This window comes from Mustela erminea, chromosome 1, assembly GCF_009829155.1.
Source record: "Mustela erminea isolate mMusErm1 chromosome 1, mMusErm1.Pri, whole genome shotgun sequence".
Taxonomy (NCBI): Eukaryota; Metazoa; Chordata; class Mammalia; order Carnivora; family Mustelidae; genus Mustela; species Mustela erminea.
The window spans coordinates 84,467,052-84,489,854 of NC_045614.1; the positions used below are offsets into that span (position 1 = coordinate 84,467,052).

General features: G+C 38.0%; 1 protein-coding gene across 1 annotated transcript in view; it reads right to left on the bottom strand.

Moving 5' to 3' along the window:
* KCNH8 (potassium voltage-gated channel subfamily H member 8) overlaps positions 1 to 22,803 on the bottom strand; it is a 371,847-nt gene that overhangs the window by 141,576 nt on the left and 207,468 nt on the right. Inside the window, exons 4-5 of the mRNA XM_032332057.1 lie at positions 16,744 to 16,871; positions 11,589 to 11,829 (exon numbers count right to left, since the gene is read on the bottom strand). Of these exons, the coding sequence (XP_032187948.1) occupies positions 11,589 to 11,829; positions 16,744 to 16,871 (369 nt within the window). The remainder of the gene's footprint in view (positions 1 to 11,588; positions 11,830 to 16,743; positions 16,872 to 22,803) is intronic.

Sequence of the window (22,803 nt, forward strand, 5' to 3'; positions counted from 1 at the left end):
AGTACCTAGCTTTTTGAATTGCTGAGTTCATCTCACACTCTCCCTATGGAACCATTTGGGGGGCCTTGAGAAACTTTTGGAATGTTTGCAAAAGGCAGGCAAGGCACCACAACCTATGGGATTTCTCAAGCTACCTGCTGTTTGCTTATTGGCACTGACTTATTAAGGATTAGTTACTCTAAAGTGAACTATACTGCAGGCACCTGGGTGGCTCAGTTGGTTAAGCACCTGCTTTCAGCTCAGGTCATGATCCAAGAAGCCTGCTTTTCTGCCTCTGTGCATCCTCCCCACTGCTCATGCTCTTTCTCTCTGCCTCTCTCTCTCTCTCAAATAAATTTTAAAAATCTAAAATAATAATAATAATAAAGTGAGCCATACTGTTTAAAAATAAAGAACAGCCAGCTGTGGGACCATATGAAAAAACCATGGAGGCCTGCCTTTGGAAAAGAAGGCTATTGTTCAACTGGATAAGCCACACTTCCTGTTTTGTTTATCTGTACCATGGTAGTAAGTAAACATTAGTCTACTGCTTACTATGGGTCAGATATGTATTAGCTGGAGGAACTGGAGAAGTAAATATATTATCCAGTCCATGTCCTTTGGGAACTCATAGTTTATTTATGGTATGTGTGTGGAGTCGGGGAGAAATAGACAACTATAATAGAGGGCAGAAGAGTGAGGGAGGGAAAGCATTTAAATAATGCATGAGGGAAAACTAACCCAGACTCCTGATAGGAGTAAGATGACTTAAAAAGATGATCTTGTAGAAGAGGCCAAAGATGCCACTTCAAGGATAAAGAGAATTTTATTAGATAAAGCTAAGGTGATGTCTTGCCTCCCCCCACCTTTTTTTATGAGAGTAGCAGCTATGAAAGATATGAAAATACAAAGTATGTAGGGAATGGCACAGTTGAAGAAGTGCTGGTGGTTCTGTATGACTGGAGACACAGGAAAAAGGATAAAGTGATGATAGATAAAAAGATGAGAGTCTAGACCATGGAGGGTCCTCTAAACTATGTTGAGGAACTGCCATGTGCAATCATTTGAGTGACATCATATTGGTCCTCAACAAAAATTTAATGAACAACGCATAATGAATTACATCTAGGCCTAGGTGACCATAATGTTTTCTGTTATCTAAAATATCTAAAGGGGTGCCTGAGTGGCTCAGTAGGTTAGGCCTCTGTCTTCGGCTCAGGTCATGATCTCAGGCAGGATCCTGGGATCTAGCCCCACATCGGGCTCTCTGCTCAGTGGGGAGCCTGCTTCCCCCTCTCTCTCTGCCTGCCTGCCTCTCTGCCTACTTGTGATCTGTCTGTCAAATAAATAAATAAAATATTTTAAAAAATAAAAATATAAAATATTTAAAGGGGTGCCTGGGTAGATCAATAGGTTAAGACTCGAATCTTTATTTTGGCTCAGGTCATGATGTCAGGGTCGTGGGACCAAGCCCTATATAAGGCTCTATGCTCAGTATGGACTCTGCTTAAGATTCTCTCTCTCCCTCTTCCTCTGCCTTTCCCCCATCTCTATAAACAAACCTTTTTGAAAATCAAATAAAATATTTAAACAACTTCTCAATATATTCAATATATATTTGCTTTAAAAATTATGTATTTATTTAATTTTAAAACTGTTGGCATAATTGGAGAAGAGATTATTTCAAAGGCAAATGCTAAGTGAATGGGTTGAAATGGGAAATATAAACCATATAAATGATGTCACTTTTACTTAGATAGTATGAATTTTTTTTTTTTATACTGCAAGGAAACATATTTGAAAAAGTGGGAAAAAGAGAGAATGACATAGCAGAGTTCATGTTTGGTAAGAGGCAAATGGAAAAAAAAAATCCCGCATTAGTCTGCAATAAGTTTCTAAATCAAGAACTCATAATTTTCCTCTGGTTTCTAAATTTAGTAATATTCCATTTTTAATTTCCTTGCCTTGTTCAAAACAAGCCCTATTGTTTCATATTTTATGAGCACGTGCTCCTTTTCATACTCTATTTACAGTAATAGGTAAGTCACAGGGCAGCATCATTCTCAAATGAATGCTAAGACAATTTTCCTCTAAATCTACCATTTCACAAACATTTCAGATATAAACATAATGGATTCGGATACATCGTGTAATAAGTTTTGTATCTGTCAGGCAAATGTAACTCTATTTTCCATATATATCTAATCTCCTAAGGAAAAAAAAAAAGAAAGAAATAACAATGATGCCATATTAATAACACTATTTTATCTGAATTACTCCATTAAGTGAAATGACTGTTTAGTAGTAAAACAAATTCAGACTTTGCACAAGATCTATTACTATAAAAAAAATATGAGCATGAACAAATTGTATTTCAACTAGAAGTTTACTGACCAATAAATGCTCTAAGAATAATGTGATTAAAAAATGAAACTTTGAAAATATGCTGTAAGCTGTATATGTTAATACTCTATGGCCCAATTATTCCACCCCTTAAAATATTCTAAATACATTTGATGTTCTCGTTCCTTGGAATATCCTTCATTGAGACATACAGTTCCTTGTTTCCTTGCTTCACTTCTGTTTTTATTTATATGCCTTGTTCTTTCTTTCTTTTTTTTTTTTTTAAGATTTTTATTTATTTATTTGACAGACAGAAATCACAAGTAGGCAGAGAGGCAGGCAGAGAGAGAGGAGGAAGCAGGCTCCCCGCTGAGCAGAGAGCCTGATGCGGGGCTCGACCCCAGGAGCCTGAGATCATGACCTGAGCCAAAGGCAGCGGCTTTAACCTGCTGAGCCACCCAGGCGCCCCTAAATGCCCTGTTCTTAATTCTCATTACTGACCACCTCATTTAGGATTACGACCCATTTCTTTTCCCTTCTTTGCTTTACTATTCTCCATGCAATTCACCACTATCTGACATATTACACATGTTATTTGTTTTGATTCCTGTTTATCTCTACTGGAATATAAATCCTATAAAGGCAAAGACCCTGATTTGTTTCACTATTCTATCTCTACCAACTAAAACACTGCATGGTAAACCATAGGCATTCAATATATATTTATTTAGTTAGTGAATAAATATGTTTTTCCATAAAGATGTCCTCTATAATTTTTTAAGTAGCAAAAAAAATCATCTTAAATGTGCAACAATTAAGACATGGCTAACTAAACAGAACAGTTCATTTATATAATGGAATATTATGCAATATTAAATGTTTATAAATACTTATAAAACACAGAGAAATGCTTACATTAAAATCTCATGTGGAAAAAAGTCACCAAAATTTGTATAGACTGTGATCACAATCATATGAAAATAAGTAGGGAAAACAACCACCAGAAAGTTTGAATGTGGAAGCAGCAGTTGTGCTGGGATGGGTGTGACTGAGGACTGTTTGTTTTCTCCCCTGTTTCTATTTTAAAATTTTTGTAATTAACATGGTTTACACGTCAATAGTGCCACGGTTGAAAAACTACTTACCTACATGCCCATTTTACATGAACTTTAAAACCTTTCCATATAATTCAGAGGGTGGTTGGATTATGGACATTGGGGAAGGTATGTGCTATTGTGAGTGCTGTGAAGTGTGTAAACCTGTCGATTCACAGATCTGTACCCCTGGGGCTAACAATAAATTATATGTTAATACATTAATTTAAAAATTAAAAAAAAACCCTTCCCATATAATTCAATCATAAAATGATGCAACCATCCACTCACAAAAGATGAACTCCCCATAAAGAAATATTTGTGTTTATTTATTCTGAAAAACCTAAAGAAGCAACAATGAAACTGACAGTTTATTTGCAAAAATAAATGCAATTTTACTCCTTGCTTCAGTGCTTGAGTAGGTACTTTTAAGTACCTCTGTTAAGTACTTATTTGGGAGCCCTTAATAACAATAGTGAAAACAGTAGCTTACTGTTCAATGGACTTTTTTTGTTTCCCCCCAAAGCATTCTGACAACGTCTCTTCACTCTTGAGATAAGACACTGGGTATGTTATACTTCTGTAGGAATCTGAAGTGATAGAGTAGTTTTCTGTTTTTGTTTTGTTTTGTTTTTGTTTTTTGTTATTGTTTAATTATTGCTATATCCTCAGGTTTAAATTTCTTCACCAGAAAAATAGCTGGTCAGTAGCCGAGTGGGTACTGATTCATGTCCAGTCAATGGTTATGCTCAGTACAACACATTGTACTTATTCAATACTCCAAATGTATTATCTGGGAATGTAGAGACTGGGATATTCTTGTTGTCAGGTTAAAAATGCCCACATGAGACACAGGTCAAATCAGAGCCATGGCTATGAGTGCCATCCTGAGTTCTGCTTATTAAGAGACCCTATTAATCAATCCAAGGCATTGTGAAGGGTAGGGATGCGGGGGTGCAGATACAGGGGTACACAGCTGTGTAGGTTTCCAGAGGGAAGAGGGAGAACAGGAGAAAGAATGTATATGAGAGCAGGAGAGGAAAAATGGGGCAGATGGAGGGAGAGAGTAAAAGGAGGGAGAAACTCAAATAGTAAGAGGCAAATGAATGGTAACTTTAGACTTTTAAATATGCAGTCCGGCAGCAATACCAGGATCGCCAAAGATTTGATGGTAAGATTTATTTGAATTCTCTCATCGCCATGAAATTTCAACTTTCTTTATTGTTAGAAATCTTTCCCTTCGGTATCCAAGTCTGTAACTTTAATATCAGTCATCTGATTAAATGGGAAAATGACATACCTTTGTAATTTTCAAGAAAATGATAAGTTGGGCTTTGCTTGTACAATGAAAGAACAATAAAATGTCTATAGTCTTTCCGTTTCCACTGAGATTTATATATTTTATCTTAACAGAAAAAGACACTCAAGAATGCTGAAAGAAAGTATTTTGAAAATAGTCTTTTGTGTAAAAGATTTTATTTATTTATTTGAGACAGAGAGAAAGAGCACACAAGCCAGGGAGAGGCAGAGGGAGAGGGAGCAGCACACTCCCCGCTCAGCAGGGAGCCCAATGCTCAGCTAGATCCCAGAACCCTGGGAGCAAAACCTGAACTGAAGGCAGACACTTAGTCGACTGAGCCACCCAGGCACCCCATGAATTAAAGTATTTCTTCTGAGGTTTGAATTTTTATCAGAAAGTAATAAACTATAGTTGAATGCTGTAAGAACATTACTCTTCGGTTCCACATTAAATGGGAAAAGGTATCTCAATAAAGACTATGCACAACGAAGACAGGGCTTGGGAAGAAGTTTTTTAAAGCAAACATGTATCTCTAAATATCAGTAGAAATTGAACACAAGGGCGCCTGCCTGGCAGAGTCAGTTGGCATCCCACTCTTGGTTTCGGCTCAGGTTCTGATCTCTGGGTCATGAGATTGAGCCCTGACTTTGGGCTCCGCAGTCAGGCATGGAGTCTGTTCAAAAGACTCTTTTCCCCTCTCCCTCAACCCTTCCCCCTGCACTCTCTCTCTCTCTCTCTCTCTCTCAAATAAACAAGTAAATCTCTTTTTAAAATTTAATATTATTTTTTCCAGTGTTCCAAGATTCATTGTTTATGCACCACACCCAGTGCTCCATGCAATACGTGCCCTCCATAATGCCCACCACCAGGCTCACCCAACCTCCCAGCCCTTCCCCTCCAAAACCCTCAGTTAATTTCTCAGAGTCCACTGTCTCTCATGGTTCATCTCCCTCTCCGATTTCCCCCAACTCACTTCTCTCCTTTTCTCCCAATGTCCTCCGTGTAATAAATAAATCTTTTAAAAGAGAAGAAATTGAACATAGACCCCATAAAATCATGAATTTGTTGAACAGAGAGAAGTTTCTATTCCTCTAAAGCTAGTGATTAAGGCTTTAGCTAATGAGTTCCTTCTCGACTGTTACTGGAAGCCAAGCTTAGTGTCTTTCGGGCCTCATCAGAGCAAGGCAGGAAAAAGGATGAGGAGCGGAAATGAAGATGAGCCCTTTTCCTGGTTTCTGCAAGTGCTGATGGAAGACTGGATGGGAGATGCACCTGAAATGATGGCCTCTAGTATTATCTGTGGTCATTTCAGTGCACGCTAGATAAAGGATGCCTGACTTAGGTAGATACATGATACCTTCTCTCAGCTTTCCTAAAAGGATGCTAAGGCAAATCTGTGGAAGTAGCTATAAAAGCCTTAGATCCTTTAAGTGGCAAATGAGTCCCCCGACACTCATGTTCTTGAAAGCTAAGGAATGTTCTGGTCTACCTTATTCCCATGATTAGCTGAACTTTCAGTTTATATTGAAGAGTGCTTGTTTCTGAAGAATAGTGGATATTAAAGCAAACTGAAGAGACAGAGGCTTGGTGACATTATTGACAATTGACAATACTTATCAGTACTGATTAAAAAGTGAGTAAACTTATTTCTTAATACAATAACCTCATTAAATCCTCACAATAATGCTACTACCCATTGTACAAATGGGTTTAGGGTTTTAGTCCTAGCTTGGTCAGTAATCAGCTAGATCCTGGATAAACTGCTTACTTTTTTCTCTCTTTTCCTTCCTATATATAAACAGATACACCTGTGTTAATTACTTCACAAGCTTATAATAATAATTGCATGATAAGAAGAAATAAAGATTCTGAGATAGCAAAATTTAGTGACAGGTAAATGAATAGAAGCATTAATTAATAAAGCATTATGAAGGAGGAAAAAATAAAATAACCAGAAATGAAAACATAAATATATACTCATAAGACAAACTACATGTAGAGGAGTTCTATTCATTATTTGGGGTACAATCATTTGTAGATAAGTAAATTGTGATCTAAAAGCATTAAACATCAAATGATGGTAGTGCTGATTAATGCATTAAAGTCCCACTGAGAACCAGTGAAATAGAATTGCCTAAATCAGTACAAAGTATAACCTTAAAAACATAACACTGAGGAAATATTACCTTTTGAATATGTATGGGGTGTTTGGGTTTTCATAATAACTGGGGAGCACCGGTGGTGTGTAGTCGGTAGTAAGGATGCTAGATGTTCAGTCCCGGCCAGTATGGTCTACATGATGTATGTCTGCCCTTTATCCCCCATGACTCTCAACTGTCCTTTTAGGACTAAGGGGAATATAGAGTAAACAGATAGTACTATTGCATACCATGTTTACTTTGACTTTTAGCTTTCTGAGGATTCTTAGAGAAAGCAAGTCAGAGTTACAGCATTATGGCACAGTTCATGATTCCACTAAGCCTTTGTGATCATAACAGCTAGTACGTAGTATGCACAAACTTCATTCTAGAGAGGAGCACAGTGGAATGACAGAAGAAAGAGCATTCTGTTCCTCTGGAAAGGATTTATCACTGAACCTCTGAAATGGCTCAGTGCAAGGGGTCATAGATGACAGAGCAGTGGTTTTTAAAAAAATTTTTAGAGTGATACAGCTATCAATAACAAAATGTCCAATAACAGTCGCCCCCATAAAAGGAACATTATTATATCACTCAATAAGGACTCCACCTCTTCTTGCCTCTGTCTCCTCAGGATTAAAGATGGCTGCAGAAATTACAATACATCATACCCTTGCATCCACACATCCTACTCTTCCATCCACACATCCTAGGTGAAAGAAAGAGAGAGGGACACAAATATTTTCCCCCATATGTCTCTCTTCTTTTTTCAGGGGAAAAAATAATCTCCATAAAGTCTCATAGAAACAATCTCTCTATATCCTATTGGATAGAACATAACTTACTCCTCACCTGAAACTGGCTTGAAATTCTCATAATTCATTCCCTAGATCTGGGATACTGCTGCCTGCACGAAATTGGGCTTTTTGGGTTTTTGATAAGGAAAAGGGGTAAGGGGTAAGTGATTATTGGATCTATGGGCATACCACAATTTCTGCCACCAACATTTCAAAGATTAAAACTATTAATTTCTGCATTCATGGAAGAAAGAGAACGAAATTGGTACTTCTTTCTCTCATTTTCTGTCTCATTGCTATAAATAAAAGAAGGCAAGCTGAGTAGAATTTTTCAGAAAATGAAATCACATTGGTTATCAATCCTTGAGAAACCTGATCTGAAAGCCAGGAGACCTGAATGTGCCACCAATTAGTAATAGGGCCTTGCGTATATCACTAGGGCTCGGTTTCCCACCCATAAAGTAAGAAAGATTGGATTAGATAAATTACTAGTAGGTCACTTCCCATTGCAAGTTTCTGTAAGACTTTGAGTCAGCAGCTAAATTATACATGATGACTTTCAAACTAAAAGTAATTTCATAACCACTTTGTAACTTATAGTCAAACCTTACATCCTATTGATCCTAAAGAATTAATGTGGTTTACAGAGCAATTTATTTTACGATGAAGGGAGTAGTTAAGGGAGTTTCAAACTCACCATTCGTTTTTATAGTTTGACTAACATAATAATACTCAGATACTTTATAGTGAATTTATCAGGGAAGAATATTTTTAAGTCTTTCTTCCCAAAAGAATATTACTTAGTGGCCTGGAGAGGAATGAGTTGGGAGGTAAAAGTAATGTTAGGAGGTGCTGGATTAATCACAGTTAAACATTTCTTGATCATTGAATTTCTCGGAGGATTTACAAAGCTAATGCACACTTTGAGTTACCAAAAAAGAGATATTATCTTTCAAGTTTCACTTTGACTATATATTGTTTTTTCATGGAACACTTCATTTTCACCATTTAGAAAACAATCCCATCACCTTACATTTGTATAGAGTGGTTTAAATAAGAAGATGTTTGGAAAGCATCATGTTTTGCTATAGGAAAGCCTTTCCTTCCCAAACCTCTTTTAAACTACTTTTTTAACAGTTCTGACCCAGCTGATTATAAGATGCCAATTTAATAACACTATTCTATAAATAGAAAAGAAACATGTTAAATATACATATAGATTTTGCCACACATACCAACCTGGTAACTATTAAATGGTACAAGCACTGCCCTATTAGTATTGTAAAATTACAGTATTACAGGCTATGCACTCTTATTCTTACTATTTTTATTTATTCCTCAGTGATCATTGTTAGGTCACCTTTGTGAAATATTTCATAGAATAAACGTTCTGGGAGATTTTCTTTGAGAAATTTTCAACTCTTTTTCCAAATCTGTTAAAATAAATTGTAGATACGTTTCAACTCATTTAAAAGAAAAAGAGCAAGAAGACAGCCATAGCAAAGAGCAGTCAAGTTCTTCCTGCTTATGAAAATATGTCATTCAAGAAGGCATTCCAGACTGGGATCCCTCCAAAACTGTTGGCAGGCCAAAAATCTCAAATTCTAACATAATCTTTATAGAAGGTAAACAGCATTAAAAACAAGAGTGAGGGACGCCTGGGTGACTCAGTTGGTTAAGCAGCTGCCTTCGGCTCAGGTCATGATCCCAGTGTCCTGGGATCGAGTCCCACATCGGGCTCCTTGCTCAGCAGGGAGCCTGCTTCTCCCTCAGCCTCTGTCTGTCATTCTGTCTGCCTGTGCTCACTCTCTCTCCCTCTCTCTCTGAAGAATAAATAAAATCTTAAAAAAAAAAAAACAAAAAACAAGAGTGAATTTCCATTTCTTTGTCATGCTACTAGGAAGGAGTGGGTATTGCCTACATAGAAAATCATCTTGCTGTCCCAGCAGAGCAGAAATGTCAGTCACAAAGAATACAGAAGATTTAGGGGTAACTGGCAAGGGGCAAGCCAGACTCCCTGGTTTAGTAGAAGAAAACAGCCTTAAAAAAAAAAAAAAAAAAGCCAACCAACCAATTCAACCCTCCAAAATTGTATAAAGTATCTTTCTCCTAAGTGTCAGTTCTGAGTGTAAATGTATCATCATCGGCCCGTGAGCCTGTAGTATAGAAGCGGCTTCTAAGCCCATAGAATTTCAAGTATCTAAGAACAAGGAAAAGTGGAAACTTCAAGATATAACCATGTCCCTATAACAGAGTTGTAAATAACAACATTATTAATAATAATGACTTGAAATATTTGTTAAGCAGATACTCGGGCATAATAAACATGTTGAGTGACTGTTCTCGTTCTTGAGAATTTTGAATGGGTCACAGGGAGTCTTTTTAGAGTGCTAATTTATGCACATGTCATGGGTGGGTAGGAGAAGTCATGGAAGGTTAGCAAAGAAAAAGTTTATAAAACCATAGAGGATTTGCTTATGGATACACCCAAATGTGTGCAAGGTGGAATGTTGTTATTTGCCATTGACTAGTGATTTCTGTTATTTGCTATTGACCAGTAACCCTTTACTACAGTTACACATTTGTAATGAAGAACGGTTTAGTTAAAAAAAAAAAAAAATTACAGATCTATTTCCTTGACTTTGTAGCCTTGCCAAGCTACCCAAGTAGACAACATCGCCATCTAGTGGTATATACATACTACATACTACAGCCACCACTTTTGGGGTGGAAGCAGGGGTCCTAACAGCTTTAAGGAGGGAGGGGGTTCCCAGTAAATGCAATGGTAATAATGGTGTCAAAGCCACACCAAGAGCATACAAACTCATCCAGATGAAATGTGCTGACATTCAGTTAGAGAACCCACTCTGGTCCCAAAGCTTTATCAGCTGCACAGAGAAAAAAGTACCATCACCACTGAAATAAGGATTGGACCTGCCTCATTTATTTTCTTTCCTTGAACTTTTAAGATTCATTTATCATTCCTTTGTTCACCTACATGCTTGAAAACATTTTCCAAACACTTTTTTCATCTTTACAATAAGGATATTGCCCTATATCACCATGGCTAGGTAAAGAAGCAGGTATCAGGTTACCAGTGATGGTCCAGAACTAAGGGACAAGGGACATTTCTGTACTACCTTTGCAATTTTCTAAGGATCTAACACACACACACACACACACACACACACACACACACACACACACACCACCCCTCTACAGGAAGTCAAGGAGTCAATCTAAGCCTTAATGGAGTTATAGGATTTGTCTTAAAATGAACAAGGAAGAGCTAGGCTTTGATCTAAACAGATGAAGATTTAAGGGACAGGGAAATAAGAGGCTTATAAGAGTAGAGCACAGAGAGCTTCAGCTGAGGTTCCCAATATTCTAGAGATGAATATTCTTAGCAAGCATCTCTTGGGGCCTCTTTTTAGGTTAAAATCAGATACTCTCTGCTTCTCCTGATTGACTGGAAGGATTATGTAATCCTTTGTTTCTGCAACCAGGCCACCTATGACAAGAGCCACCAACATGCCACAAAGGCATGGAAGGGAATGGAGAACCAAGCCCAAGTCTGGACCATTATTAGACCACTGATGGATTTTGGCCAAGCCCCACCTCTGACCCTGTGCAATTAAGATCATGATGGATGTGAGAGTACCAACAAAATAGCCATTAAGCCTTTTTTAACCCAATTTTGACAACACAAGGATAGACACACAAAACATGGGTTTAGACCTGTTTGATTAAAGGAACAGTGAGAAAGCTGGAAGAGGCAATTTTCAGAAATCCAAATATGCATTTCTCCAAAATTTGCATCCGAGGCTTAGTCATGCCCATGCAAATGGTTCTTAGTTCAAATTCATGTCAGAAAAATCTGGAACAACACTTACTTCCTCTATGCAAATCCTCTAGGAAAGCAGCCGTTGGTTCTTACCTATAATAAAAAGAATCTCCACTGCAATGTCACTGACTGTTGTGCTCCGAGTCGTGGACAGGTCATCGTTGCCAATAAAGCAAACGTTGTAAGGTACGGTCACGGCAACATAAAACGTCGCCAACAGAATAAGCCAGTCCCAGCCAGCTTTAAAAGTGCTAAAATGCAAAAGTATGAATTTGGACTTTTTTGCATCGGAAACTTTATACTCCGGAAATGCTGGTTTATCTACAAAAACATTCTGTGGATAAAGACAAAAAGGAGAGAAGGGAGACACAACATTAGAAGCAAGGATCACACAGCCTTAAACACACTTCTGTGAGGAGGACCGTTCCTACACACAAGGCCAACACATGTTTACAAGTGACTTTTAGAAGGTGGGGAGGCAAACAGTAGAGATGCACATACTGAAGCTGAGCAGAGATCTTTGCTCTAAGTAACAGGAATGTGCAGAATTTAGTCATAAGCGGTAAGTGAATAATCTAGACTTTGTTCATTTAGAACAATTGCTCATTACCTAGAATGTCACCTATAAACACCCACAGTTGCCAAGTATAATCCTTTACACGCTGAAAACAAAAAGATACATTTCCATTCCTATGGTCATGGGGACATTCCATATTCTTGTAATTTCGAGATGACAGTCCTTATCTAAAGGGTATATTGGATGGGAAATTCTTCTAGTAATAGCAAAGGTACCATTTTTTCTTCCCAGAAAGGATAGAGATATATGATCGACATTGTAAGGTTAACAGCTATCTACATTTCTTCCAAAATACAACCAGGCTGTGCTAACCACCTGCATTTTGCATTGCAGCTGTTGATGAGGTTTCAAGTTGCGAGCCCATATCTCATACCCTTCACTGTCATGGATTCATCGTGACACTAGTTAGCCCTTGCAGAGATGTTAGCGTAAGACATGGTTGGTTACTTAAGAGTTATTCAAGTCAGAGGAGGAGAAAGGCAGTTTCACTGTGCAGCTGATTAAATGCAGAATAGCTGGAGTTTTATAACTGCGAAAGCACTTCATTTAGAAAGCAGTCCAAATTGATGAACAATTCTTTATTGCGATGAGACAAACAGAGGTCCAACAATAGCATGTGTGGAAATTTGACAATTCTATGACCAGATACTTGCAGACCTTGCTTTGACCTCAATTAATGAGAAATACAAGATCGGTAATGGAAACTTTTGAAAGTTAAGTTGGATGAAGTGAACAGCTTAAAGTTTTGGAATACATGTGACTTGCAGGTCACAGTATGTTTTCTTGTTTCAGCCATTGAGGAAAGGACAAATTCGTGTGAAATGTTCAGGGATTCCTGAAGTACTTGAGGATTCAAGAAAGGTCAGAGCCTTCAGGAATACTTAGCTCTTCAGTGGTAACTACCAGTGACCAAATATTTTTGCTAGCTTAATAGTAACTTACTCCCTACCTTACCTTTCTCCTTGGTAGGCATTCCCAACAAGTTTCCACTTCCTGTTCATATTCTCACTCAACCCATACAGGCATCCCATAATGCCAGGGTTTCATGGTGAGGGACTACTTCACTACTTCCAGAAGGTTCTTTGATACCCATCTGCCACTGCATCTCTGTTCTATTTAATTCCCTGAAACTTGACCTGCCTCTTTCGCATCATTTTCTGGTTTTCAGAAGCAAATGTAAAGGGTGGGCTTTGGCATAAAACACCTGTTGGGCTTCTCATTAAGGTTTAAGTAGGTGTACAGGAGAAGATAGAGTTAGGGTCAATAAGTATTAAACACCTGAAGGCTGATAAGTACTTCTGTTTACAGAAGGACATGATAGATTCTCGTATAATTTTTTTTTTCAAACATAAGACATTAGTAGAGAAGCCATGGGGGAATGCCTCAATTGGTATCTGAGTAAGTCTTTTGCTATCATATTACAGAGATTAAAACTTTACCTCATTTGAGGGAGATGCCAGCTCTAGGAGAGAGGATTAAGAAAACTCAGGAAGTATTTTCCTTGGATTAGGCTAATTACATGAAGTATTAGTCATGTTGACACAAAAAGTCAGCAATATATATTAGTTATCTCCATAAGTCAGAAAATAAATCACACTATTTCATTTTTATAGGGTACTTAAAACATATTCCTTAAAGTTATTTAAAAAGATACTAAGAATTCATTATATCTAGAGTTAGGCTTAACTTGTGAAGGGTTTTTGACTCCAATGCTTCACATCATGACACTTCGCTTAAGTAAAAAATATAGATGCTCCTCTTCTCTTACAACTAGACTCGTCAAGTTTTATCAAAAGCCTTTTGAATGGAAGAAAATTTCTTATAATTGCAAAGTAAGCTTTCAGCAAGCTGGGGGAAAAGAGATCTATTATTTATAACCCTGAAACCTGGGGTTTGCCTAAGGAAAAATGCAACCAACAATTCTGAATTTTATTTATATGTCATTTATTAATTTTGAAGCATATTCTTTAGTACCAATGGTGTTTTAGCTCTTAAACCTCTACACATTTTTGAAACACAATGGTTAAAGCCAAAGCCTACCTAAGGTAACTGTTTCCTAAACCATTTTTGTAACTTTTCTTTGAAACTAACATGAATGAGCAAGGAGATGGGAAAATGTTTCTATGATCACTGCACCAAGTCCCAGGAAAGCGTTTGCCTTGCCCTTTGAGGACCACTGGTATCCAGCTCATAATGTTTGGGTTCTGAAAGCACTCTCCTCTCAAGCTCATGTGATCTTTACATTTCCTTGTGTTAGAGACCTTTACATCATCACATTGTTGTATAATAGAGTAACGCATCAAGGAGAGCAGAAATTAAGTGCCTTTTCTATGCTGTACCAGGCGGTCAGAGCCAGGACTAAAAGGTGTTACATCCTGATTCTCAAACCTGGCTAATGGCCTGATGAGCTCATTTGCGTATGGTTGAATCATAGAATCCTATTCCACAGAACCATATCAAAGCACAGTGGCTTTGAGTCAGAAGACACACAGCTGGGTCCCACATCCTGCTTCCACTTTTGAGAACTTGAATAAGTTCTTTTCCATCATTAAAGTGGAACTAATAAAAATCATATCTAGTACTGGCTTACTATAAAAATCAAATAATACGAGCTAAGTGAAAGGAATTTGTAAATAACAAAGAGTTGTAAAAATATTGAGAATTTGTGTGTGAATGTTACTATAACCAGAATTCCCCCCAAATGGATTGTTCAGCTGATAAATGATCCAGATCATTTTTTCTTCTTCGTCCTTCTCTCTTCCTGCTGTCTTTAGCTATTCTACTCTGTTCTCCTTGAAAAGAGACAGAGACAGATACTACCTGTACCCTAATTCTAAAGATACTACTTGTATTGCCAGATCAGTTTGATTAGACATCCTTACTCACTATTATTTTAATGTTCCCCATTCATGTTTGTATTTCTTAAATGACTGGCAATTTGCCAAATTAGCTAAGTGGTGGGAATTATGGTTTTTTAAATCAGATTTTTAAGTGCTGTTCGTATCTTGTTGGATCTAAAGGGAAAAACAGCATGATCAGCAAACACATTCTGAAGCTTCGTAATACTTGCTATGTTTAAATGATTTTTAGCTAAAGGGTAGAAGACAGTGTCAGCTTTCAGCATTACAGAATCTCTGGCTAATATTTGTTTAGGTGCTTTGTTGGTTGACCTGCATAGAATCAAGCCCAGATGCAGTTACCTTTGTTTCTTCCTGGAACTTGTTTAATGTCACTAGGGCTGGCTTAGTAACTGAAGGGAGATGTCAATAGGAACCAGTGGAAAGATCCAGAGACCAAGAGGTGTGCACTCTTTTAAGTCTATCCCTGGACTCGCAGCAAATCAATGTGACACCCAAGGCACAGGTGTCCCCAGAAAATCTTTATCCTAAGTCAGGCCAAAAGAAGCAGTGTGTGACTCCTCATGGTGGTGCCTGGCTGATCAGCCCCAGCACAGGGCGATGGTCCTAGAGCACAAATGGATCAAAGTCTCTTGTTCTGGTTTCTAGAAGGAAATCACACCGAAGCCGAACTAGCTTAGCTGTACTTTCTTGTCAGATCTCCCACTCGGGAAGGGCTCAGACATCTTTCTTTGTTCACCACAGAGAAGCAGATACTTTGTATGTTTGATACAGGGCTGTTTTATCAATGCATTTGTGTTAGTTAGTCTCCAGCTTTCTGTGTAAAAAGTAAGAAGCCAAAGAAACCCTTTGTGTCCCTAACTCCCAGGACTTCTGGATCATGGATTGATTCCAAAACAGCTCTGCTTGTTTGATGTGCCTTTTACTAATGGCACTGGCAAATTAGACCCTGAGTATTTGTATCTACCACCCATAGTCACACACCCAGCAAAGACGTTGTGTTCTGAACACCCCGCAATGCACATTAATGATATTATTGTCATTTGAAAAATTATCTCTGAATATCTATAACTGAACAGACAGAGTTCTGGGTTTCTCAGCGACATCTTTCCGTGCTAAGAACTAATTATAAAATTCATGTGAATTCCTGTAAGTTGTGTGTGCACAGGACCACCTTTTTGAAGCACAGTTATTTGCTGTGGCTTGTGACAGAAAAGTAGCAGGTTGCAGAAAGTAGCCCTGTCATTTACTAGGAGTACAAGTTTTGACAAAATCATATGATATAAGGCACAGAATTTGAAATCCAATGTTCCGTGGTGTGAAATTGCCGACTCTGTTTTGTAGAGGTTGTACATTTTTTAAATGGAATCATGACTTGGATTTGTTCATGGTCCTCCCAGATAAAAACATAAAGTGAAATTAGATAAAGTGCAGAATAGACGGAACTACAATTAAATATGAGAAATTTTAACCAACAAGCTGTGAATATGTAGTCTATGACTTGGTGCACCATCTTGTTCATAAAATGTAAACAGTAGGTCCCCATTCACAGCATCCCCTCTACCATGTTGTACTGACTACAGTAATATTCTAATCTCTGTGCTGTACTAACACTGTGATTAAGCACTTTTATTGCAGAAATGTCTTATGATTGCTGACCTTTTCTAGTTTATTCTTTATAGGAAAGCACAAACCAAAGGGCAAAAAAATCTAGGAAAGCCAATAAATGAGTAATCAGAGCCTTTCTTTAGTGAATCAAATATTGGCACCAGGGGAAACTCTAGCATTCACAGTGTACACACATACCACCTACATTATTTATTTTCAATTTGTTCTTTTCTCTTCTTTGCAGGTGCCCAGAGATGTGATAAAGGACCGCTCGGCTCCGTCTCCGGGCTGAGTCAAAGTGGGTCCCTGCTCTTGATCGTCCTTTGGCTTTGTCTGGGGGAAAATAAAACTCATTAAGCACCAATGAATGCATCATTTCATCCCAAGAAAGTCAAGTTTCAACAGTTCCCTTTCAAGACACATAGCTCATGGTTTTCAACACTTAAAATTATCTGCTGGTTCCTAATGACATTTACTTAATTTTAGCCCTTCACAATTTATGTATTTTTGACATTATGTTAACTGCGTTAATTTTTTAAATTATAGTAAAACATACAGGGGCATAGAGGAAATTTCAAACACTTTTAGAAAAACATTAAATCAAAAGTCAAAAAAATATTACTCCTATCTTCCTGTTATTCCACATTCATATCCCTAATTCAGCTCCCAATATATTTTCTTGATATTTTTCCAGAAAAATATCTAATATATATCCAATATCAACATTTATATCTGTTTTTCTTTGCATAAATAGAAGTTTACAAGAAAAACTTAAAAAAAAAAGATTTTATTTATTTATTTATTTGAGAGAGTGTAAGAGAGAGAGAGAGAGAGCTTTAGCAGGGGGTAGGGGAAGAGAGAGAGGGAGAAGCAGACTCTCCATGGAGCAGGGAACCTGACACAGCTAAATCCCAGGACCCCAGGATCAAGACCTGAGGAAGGCAGACGCTTACCTGCTTAACAGACTAAGCCACCCAGGGGCCCCATAAAAACTCTTTACATATTCTTTTTTTCACATCAAAGTAAACTGTAAGTCATTCTAAATATATGCATATTATTTGCATTTATTTTTATGAAATCTATTCATATTATTTTTCTAATATTAAAGTTACACTGGTATTTTTTATTTGTAAGAGCTCTTTTTGTACTAACTGCCATTTTCTTTGTCATATATGCTGCCAACAATGCTTCCACTTTGTTACTCGTCTTTGAATTTCATTTATCCAGCATAAAAATTTTTAATTTTTATGTTGTCAGATATAATAATGTACCCATTGTGGTATCTAGACATTATGTCCCGCACAACCAAATAGCCATCACTAAAAAATTGTTTTAAAAATTCTATGCATGCTTTATTCCCACATCTTTATGTCTTTTTTATCTTATATTTTTATTTTTAATTTTTTAAAGATTCTATTTATTTATTTGATAGAAATAGAAAAAGCACAAGCAAGAGGGAGAGGGAGAAGCAGACTCCTTGCTGAACAGGGACCCCGATGAGGGACTTGATCCCAGGACCCTGGGATCATGACCTAAGCTGAAGGCAGATGCTTAATGATGGAGCCACCCAGGCACCCCCATGTCTTCTTTATTCTTGACAGTTAAATCTTTAATTCAATTGGACCCTATTTCAGTAAAATTAGGTAGATGTCCAGCTACTTTATTATCTTTACAAATATCCAATATGAAAAAAAAAAAAAAAACATGTTATATGACATTTAGAAACATGTAGTCTTTATTTGGTCAGTTGATCAGCATACAATTTCATCCTAAACAAATTGTATCTATATTACAGTGACTGCAAAATATAAAAATTAAAAACTATTATTTATCTAAGCTTCATCATCCAATCTCTATAGCATTACAGAGGCTCTTTGATTTCTCTCCTTCATAAAAATGATGTGGTTTGGTTGCTACCGTGCGGAAACCAAATAACTATTATTGATAGCTATTGTGCGCCCAGCCTTCTTCTATTTATTATTTCAATTAATCCTCATAAATATCCAGTGAGATTAGTATTATTATTCCTCCATTTACAGACAAGAAAACTGAAAGGCTTAATGGGATCATGCAATTAGCAAGCAATAGAGGCAATATGTGAAGCCAGACTGGTAGGAAATCCCTCCTCCTCCCCCACAAAGCACAGAGCAGGAACACTGCCTGGTGTTGAGTGTCCCTTAGACTAATGCATGTTGTTGTCCCTGCTCATCTGAACTTGGAGGCTAAGTCCTTCAAGGACTTCTAACCACACTCAATTCCCACTCTGCTCTGGTATGCTTTTAAATGACCAGAAAATAGGGTGTTTTATTCCCTGCAAAAGTCTTATATGACGTTACCTGTTTTTTTTAGTCGTTCACCTTTTGCTTTTTGTTTTGAAAGAAAGTTTAAAAAAAATTTGATACATCACTATAGGCTTGAATCACTAAAAGAAGTTTAAGAAACAAAGAACAGACATCAAAGGGGGCAATTCCTTTGGAACCTTCCTCCTGGCTGGGGAAGCACATTTCATTGTGTTGTAAAAGGTAAAGCTTCCATCTTTCTGTGTTTAACTTTTTGGTCTACACAGAACTCTTGAACGCTGTATTTGAAAATGTAATTATTAATCCAGCAGGGAGTAAATTTAAATATATTTAAATATGAAAACAGCCAGAGTTTTAAAGCAATGTTTACAGGAATATGGTGGGAAAGGCCAGTAGGCTGCTTCTGCTGTGGCCGTTGGTATCAAAACGCCAGGTGGAATGACAACGGTAACCACCAAATGGACCAGATTAGAGAGATTAATGACATGGAGAAATCTAATTAAGAGCCAAGATTTTCCAAAGGAAACAACAGCAATTTTATAGTCTTAAAAAAGGGCCCCTCAAAGGGAAATTAAAAAAACAAATTAAAAAAACCCTGCTTGATCTTGGCTCTAAATGGAAGAAAAAAGTTTTCCTTGAAAAGTTTTCATTACAATCTAATCCTTGTGCAGGACTGAATTTGAAAATCATTCTACTTATGTGATCTAAAAATTCTCCTGAGCAGAGGACGTTCTTTCTGCCCACAGGTCCTGTCCCTGTGCTTTAATAAAGCCACCATTTTTACACTGAGGAAGAAAATAAATAAATAAAGTAAAATAAAATAAAATAAAATTTCCCAAGAGGAGAAATGAATTTAAAATGCTTCTGGGTTGATGGCTCCTAACTGGGGGGCGGGGGAGGGTGGGAATCACAAATAGAATAGGGAACAACTTATTTTTTAAAAATATATATAAAGTACTCATGACAGCAATATTTGCAATGTGCACATATACACAAACACATAAACATATATATATACATGCATATATACATATATGTACATATATATGTACATATATGTGTGTGTGTATATATATATAAAACACAGACACGTGTATTTGTGCATGTAACCAGAAGAAGCCAAATGTCCATGAACAAAAGAATGTATAAACAAACTGTGGTAGAATTATGACATAGATTATTAAAATTCTATTAATGGACATATGTAGGAATAAATGGAAAATGAATGAAATAGTGTCTACCTATAAGCATAGAAATATCTCAAAAACATAATAATGAGCACAAAAGCAAGAAATAGAACACAGAAAACAAGGCAACACATTTATAATGTCCACACACATGCCAAACTAAGTAACATATGTTTAGGGGAATGTTTGAGCTATAAAACTACATATAATCAACACACATACATGTGTGTTATAACTGGCTCCAGGGGCCGCCTGAGCAGAGCAGTCGGTTAAGCATCTGACTCTTGATTTCAACTCAGGTCACGATCTCAAGGTCATGAGATCAAGTCCCTCACCAGGCTCTGGGCTTGGTGCAGCATCTGCTTCAGATTCTCTCTCCCTAGCCCTCAGTCCCTCCCACTTTGCTTTCTCTCTCTTTCTCTCAACTAAATAAAATATTAACCCAAAAAAAAAAAAAAAAGAGGGGAAAAAAAAAAAGAAGTGGATCCAAGAAACTAACTTACACATATTAATATATTTTGTATTTTTTTAACATTTTATTTATTTATTTATTTGACAGAGAGAGATCACAAGTAGGCAGAGATGCAGGCAGAGAGAGAGAGGGAAGCAGGCTCCCAGCCAAGCAGAGAGCCTGATGTGGCGCTCGATCCCAGGACCCCAAGATCATGACCTGAGCCAAAGGCAGAGGCTTTAACCCACTGAGCCACCCAGGCGCCCCTATATATTGTATTTTTAAATAAAAGATATTTCATAACATATTAAGGACACGACTACAGTAGCATTAGATCACTTAGGTGTGGGAACTGACTCAGTTCTTTGGTGTGGTGACCCGATGGGGGGTGGGGGTGGAGATGGGGACATCAGTTGCTTAAGAAAAATGACTTAGGGTTAAAATGTGAAAAAGGATTAGCTGTTAGTAAGACAAGGTGAAGAGTAGCAGAGGGAGGAACATTTCTGACCGAGCAAATAAAAGGTGTGAAGGCCTTGGGCACAAAAGACCTCAGCATCTCTGAAAGACTGAAAGAAGTCCAGGAGAGTAGGCATATACAGAATGGGAGGAAAGGACATAAGGGGGAAACGAGGAGGCAGGCAGAACAGATAGCTCACCAGTCCCACAGGCCTCTGAGGCCACATTAGAAATTTTGCTTTTTACTCTAAGTGCAATGGTGAAAGTATTCATTAAGGAACAGCTTAGGCCTGAATAACTCTCTTGAACAAGAAAATGACTCTCTCTCTTTCTGTGTGTGGGTCTGTGAGTCAGTCTCACTCTCTTCTCCTTTCCTATCACACAGCAGAGGAAAGCAAACGGAATTGCTGGGCAGCTCTGCGAGCCTTCACAAGTGGCCTCCATCTTTGAGACCTAGGCAGCTCCCCTGGGGAGGAGGAAGAAGAAGTAAGTAGAGGGCAGGAAGCTGCCTGGGAGAGCCAGAAGTCACTCCCTTCCCTTACCCACTGGGTTCGAGCCACACCTGACGACAAAGAGGCAAGGAAACAGAGTCACTAGCTGGGCAACCTTGTTCCCTGTTAAATCTCTGTTGTAAGCTGGAGAGGGTTCTATTTTTAATGGACGAGTTCTGGGGGATAATTAACAGTTCCAGCACATGAAATCATAGCAAGGGTTTAAGCATTCACATGACACGAGAAAATTTGAGTTTTCAAAATAACACATTAACCTGCAGTGTGGAAACTGATTAGAAAGGGTCAACAGAGGTCATTAGGAATCACCCAGGCAGCCATTTTAGGAGGTCAGTGGAAACAGTCTCTGGCAGTAGATGCGGCACAAAGCTGTCACATTCCAGATATATTTAGAGAGAAAAGTTGCATGGCTTCATTGCCTAATAGATGATGAAACTATGTTGCAAGACAGCCACAGGAAAAAACCTAGGCCCTCCAAAACATCATGGGCCAGCTGTGAGGGAAAAAGGAGTTTGAAAAAGAGAAATACAAAAAAGGAGGGAAAGGATAATGGTGGTGCCAGAGAATCTGAGGGAGAAGAATGGTCCAAGAAAGAAGAGAGGCCACAGTGCCTGCGCACCTCACGTTGAGTGACTCTCCTTAGATGGAAGAGACATGCCATCCCTGGCTTTTAATAGGAAGGAAGGAGGACATTGTTTGCATATACATGGACGTGAACATGCAGGTTTCAGGGCAGGAGGACGAAACGGCTCCAGTCGTAAGGAAGGAAGGGAGGAAGGGGAAAGAAGGAAAGGCCATGATAGGGGAGGAAGGGCCTTTCCTTCTTTGTCTTTCCCTTTCTTTCTTTTCCTTCCTTCCTTCCTGCCGCGTTCTCTCTCTCTCTTTCTTTTCCCTCCCTTCATTCTTTCCTTCCTTCCTCATGGACTTTGGAGGTGAAGTCAAATGTTAAGGATGCGGGGTAATTCATAGGAGCTGGGAGTTTGAAGACAAGAAGGAATGCTTGAAATATTTGTTATAAAGGGTGGGCTGTCAAACCCAGTAAGAACAGTGAGAGACTGGTTGGGCGGTTTCCCTTTTTGAGGCTGCTAAAAATAAATTTAGAGGGATTCCCATCCTCTCTAATGTAAGTATTAAACCAGCAGCTCCCAGCCACTTGTGTTTAGGTCAAAGAAAAGGTATTGTTTGTCCCTTTGAGTTTGCCGCTTTGTCAGAGGGATATAGAGAAAATATGGAGGTGCAGGAGAGTTGAGAGTCTATGTACAAGAGACTTTAAAATGTTGAACCATGAGCGCTAAGGCAGAAGGAAAATGAAGACAGTAGCGAAGTAACAAAAAGAAGAAGATGAAGATTCTAGGACCTGTA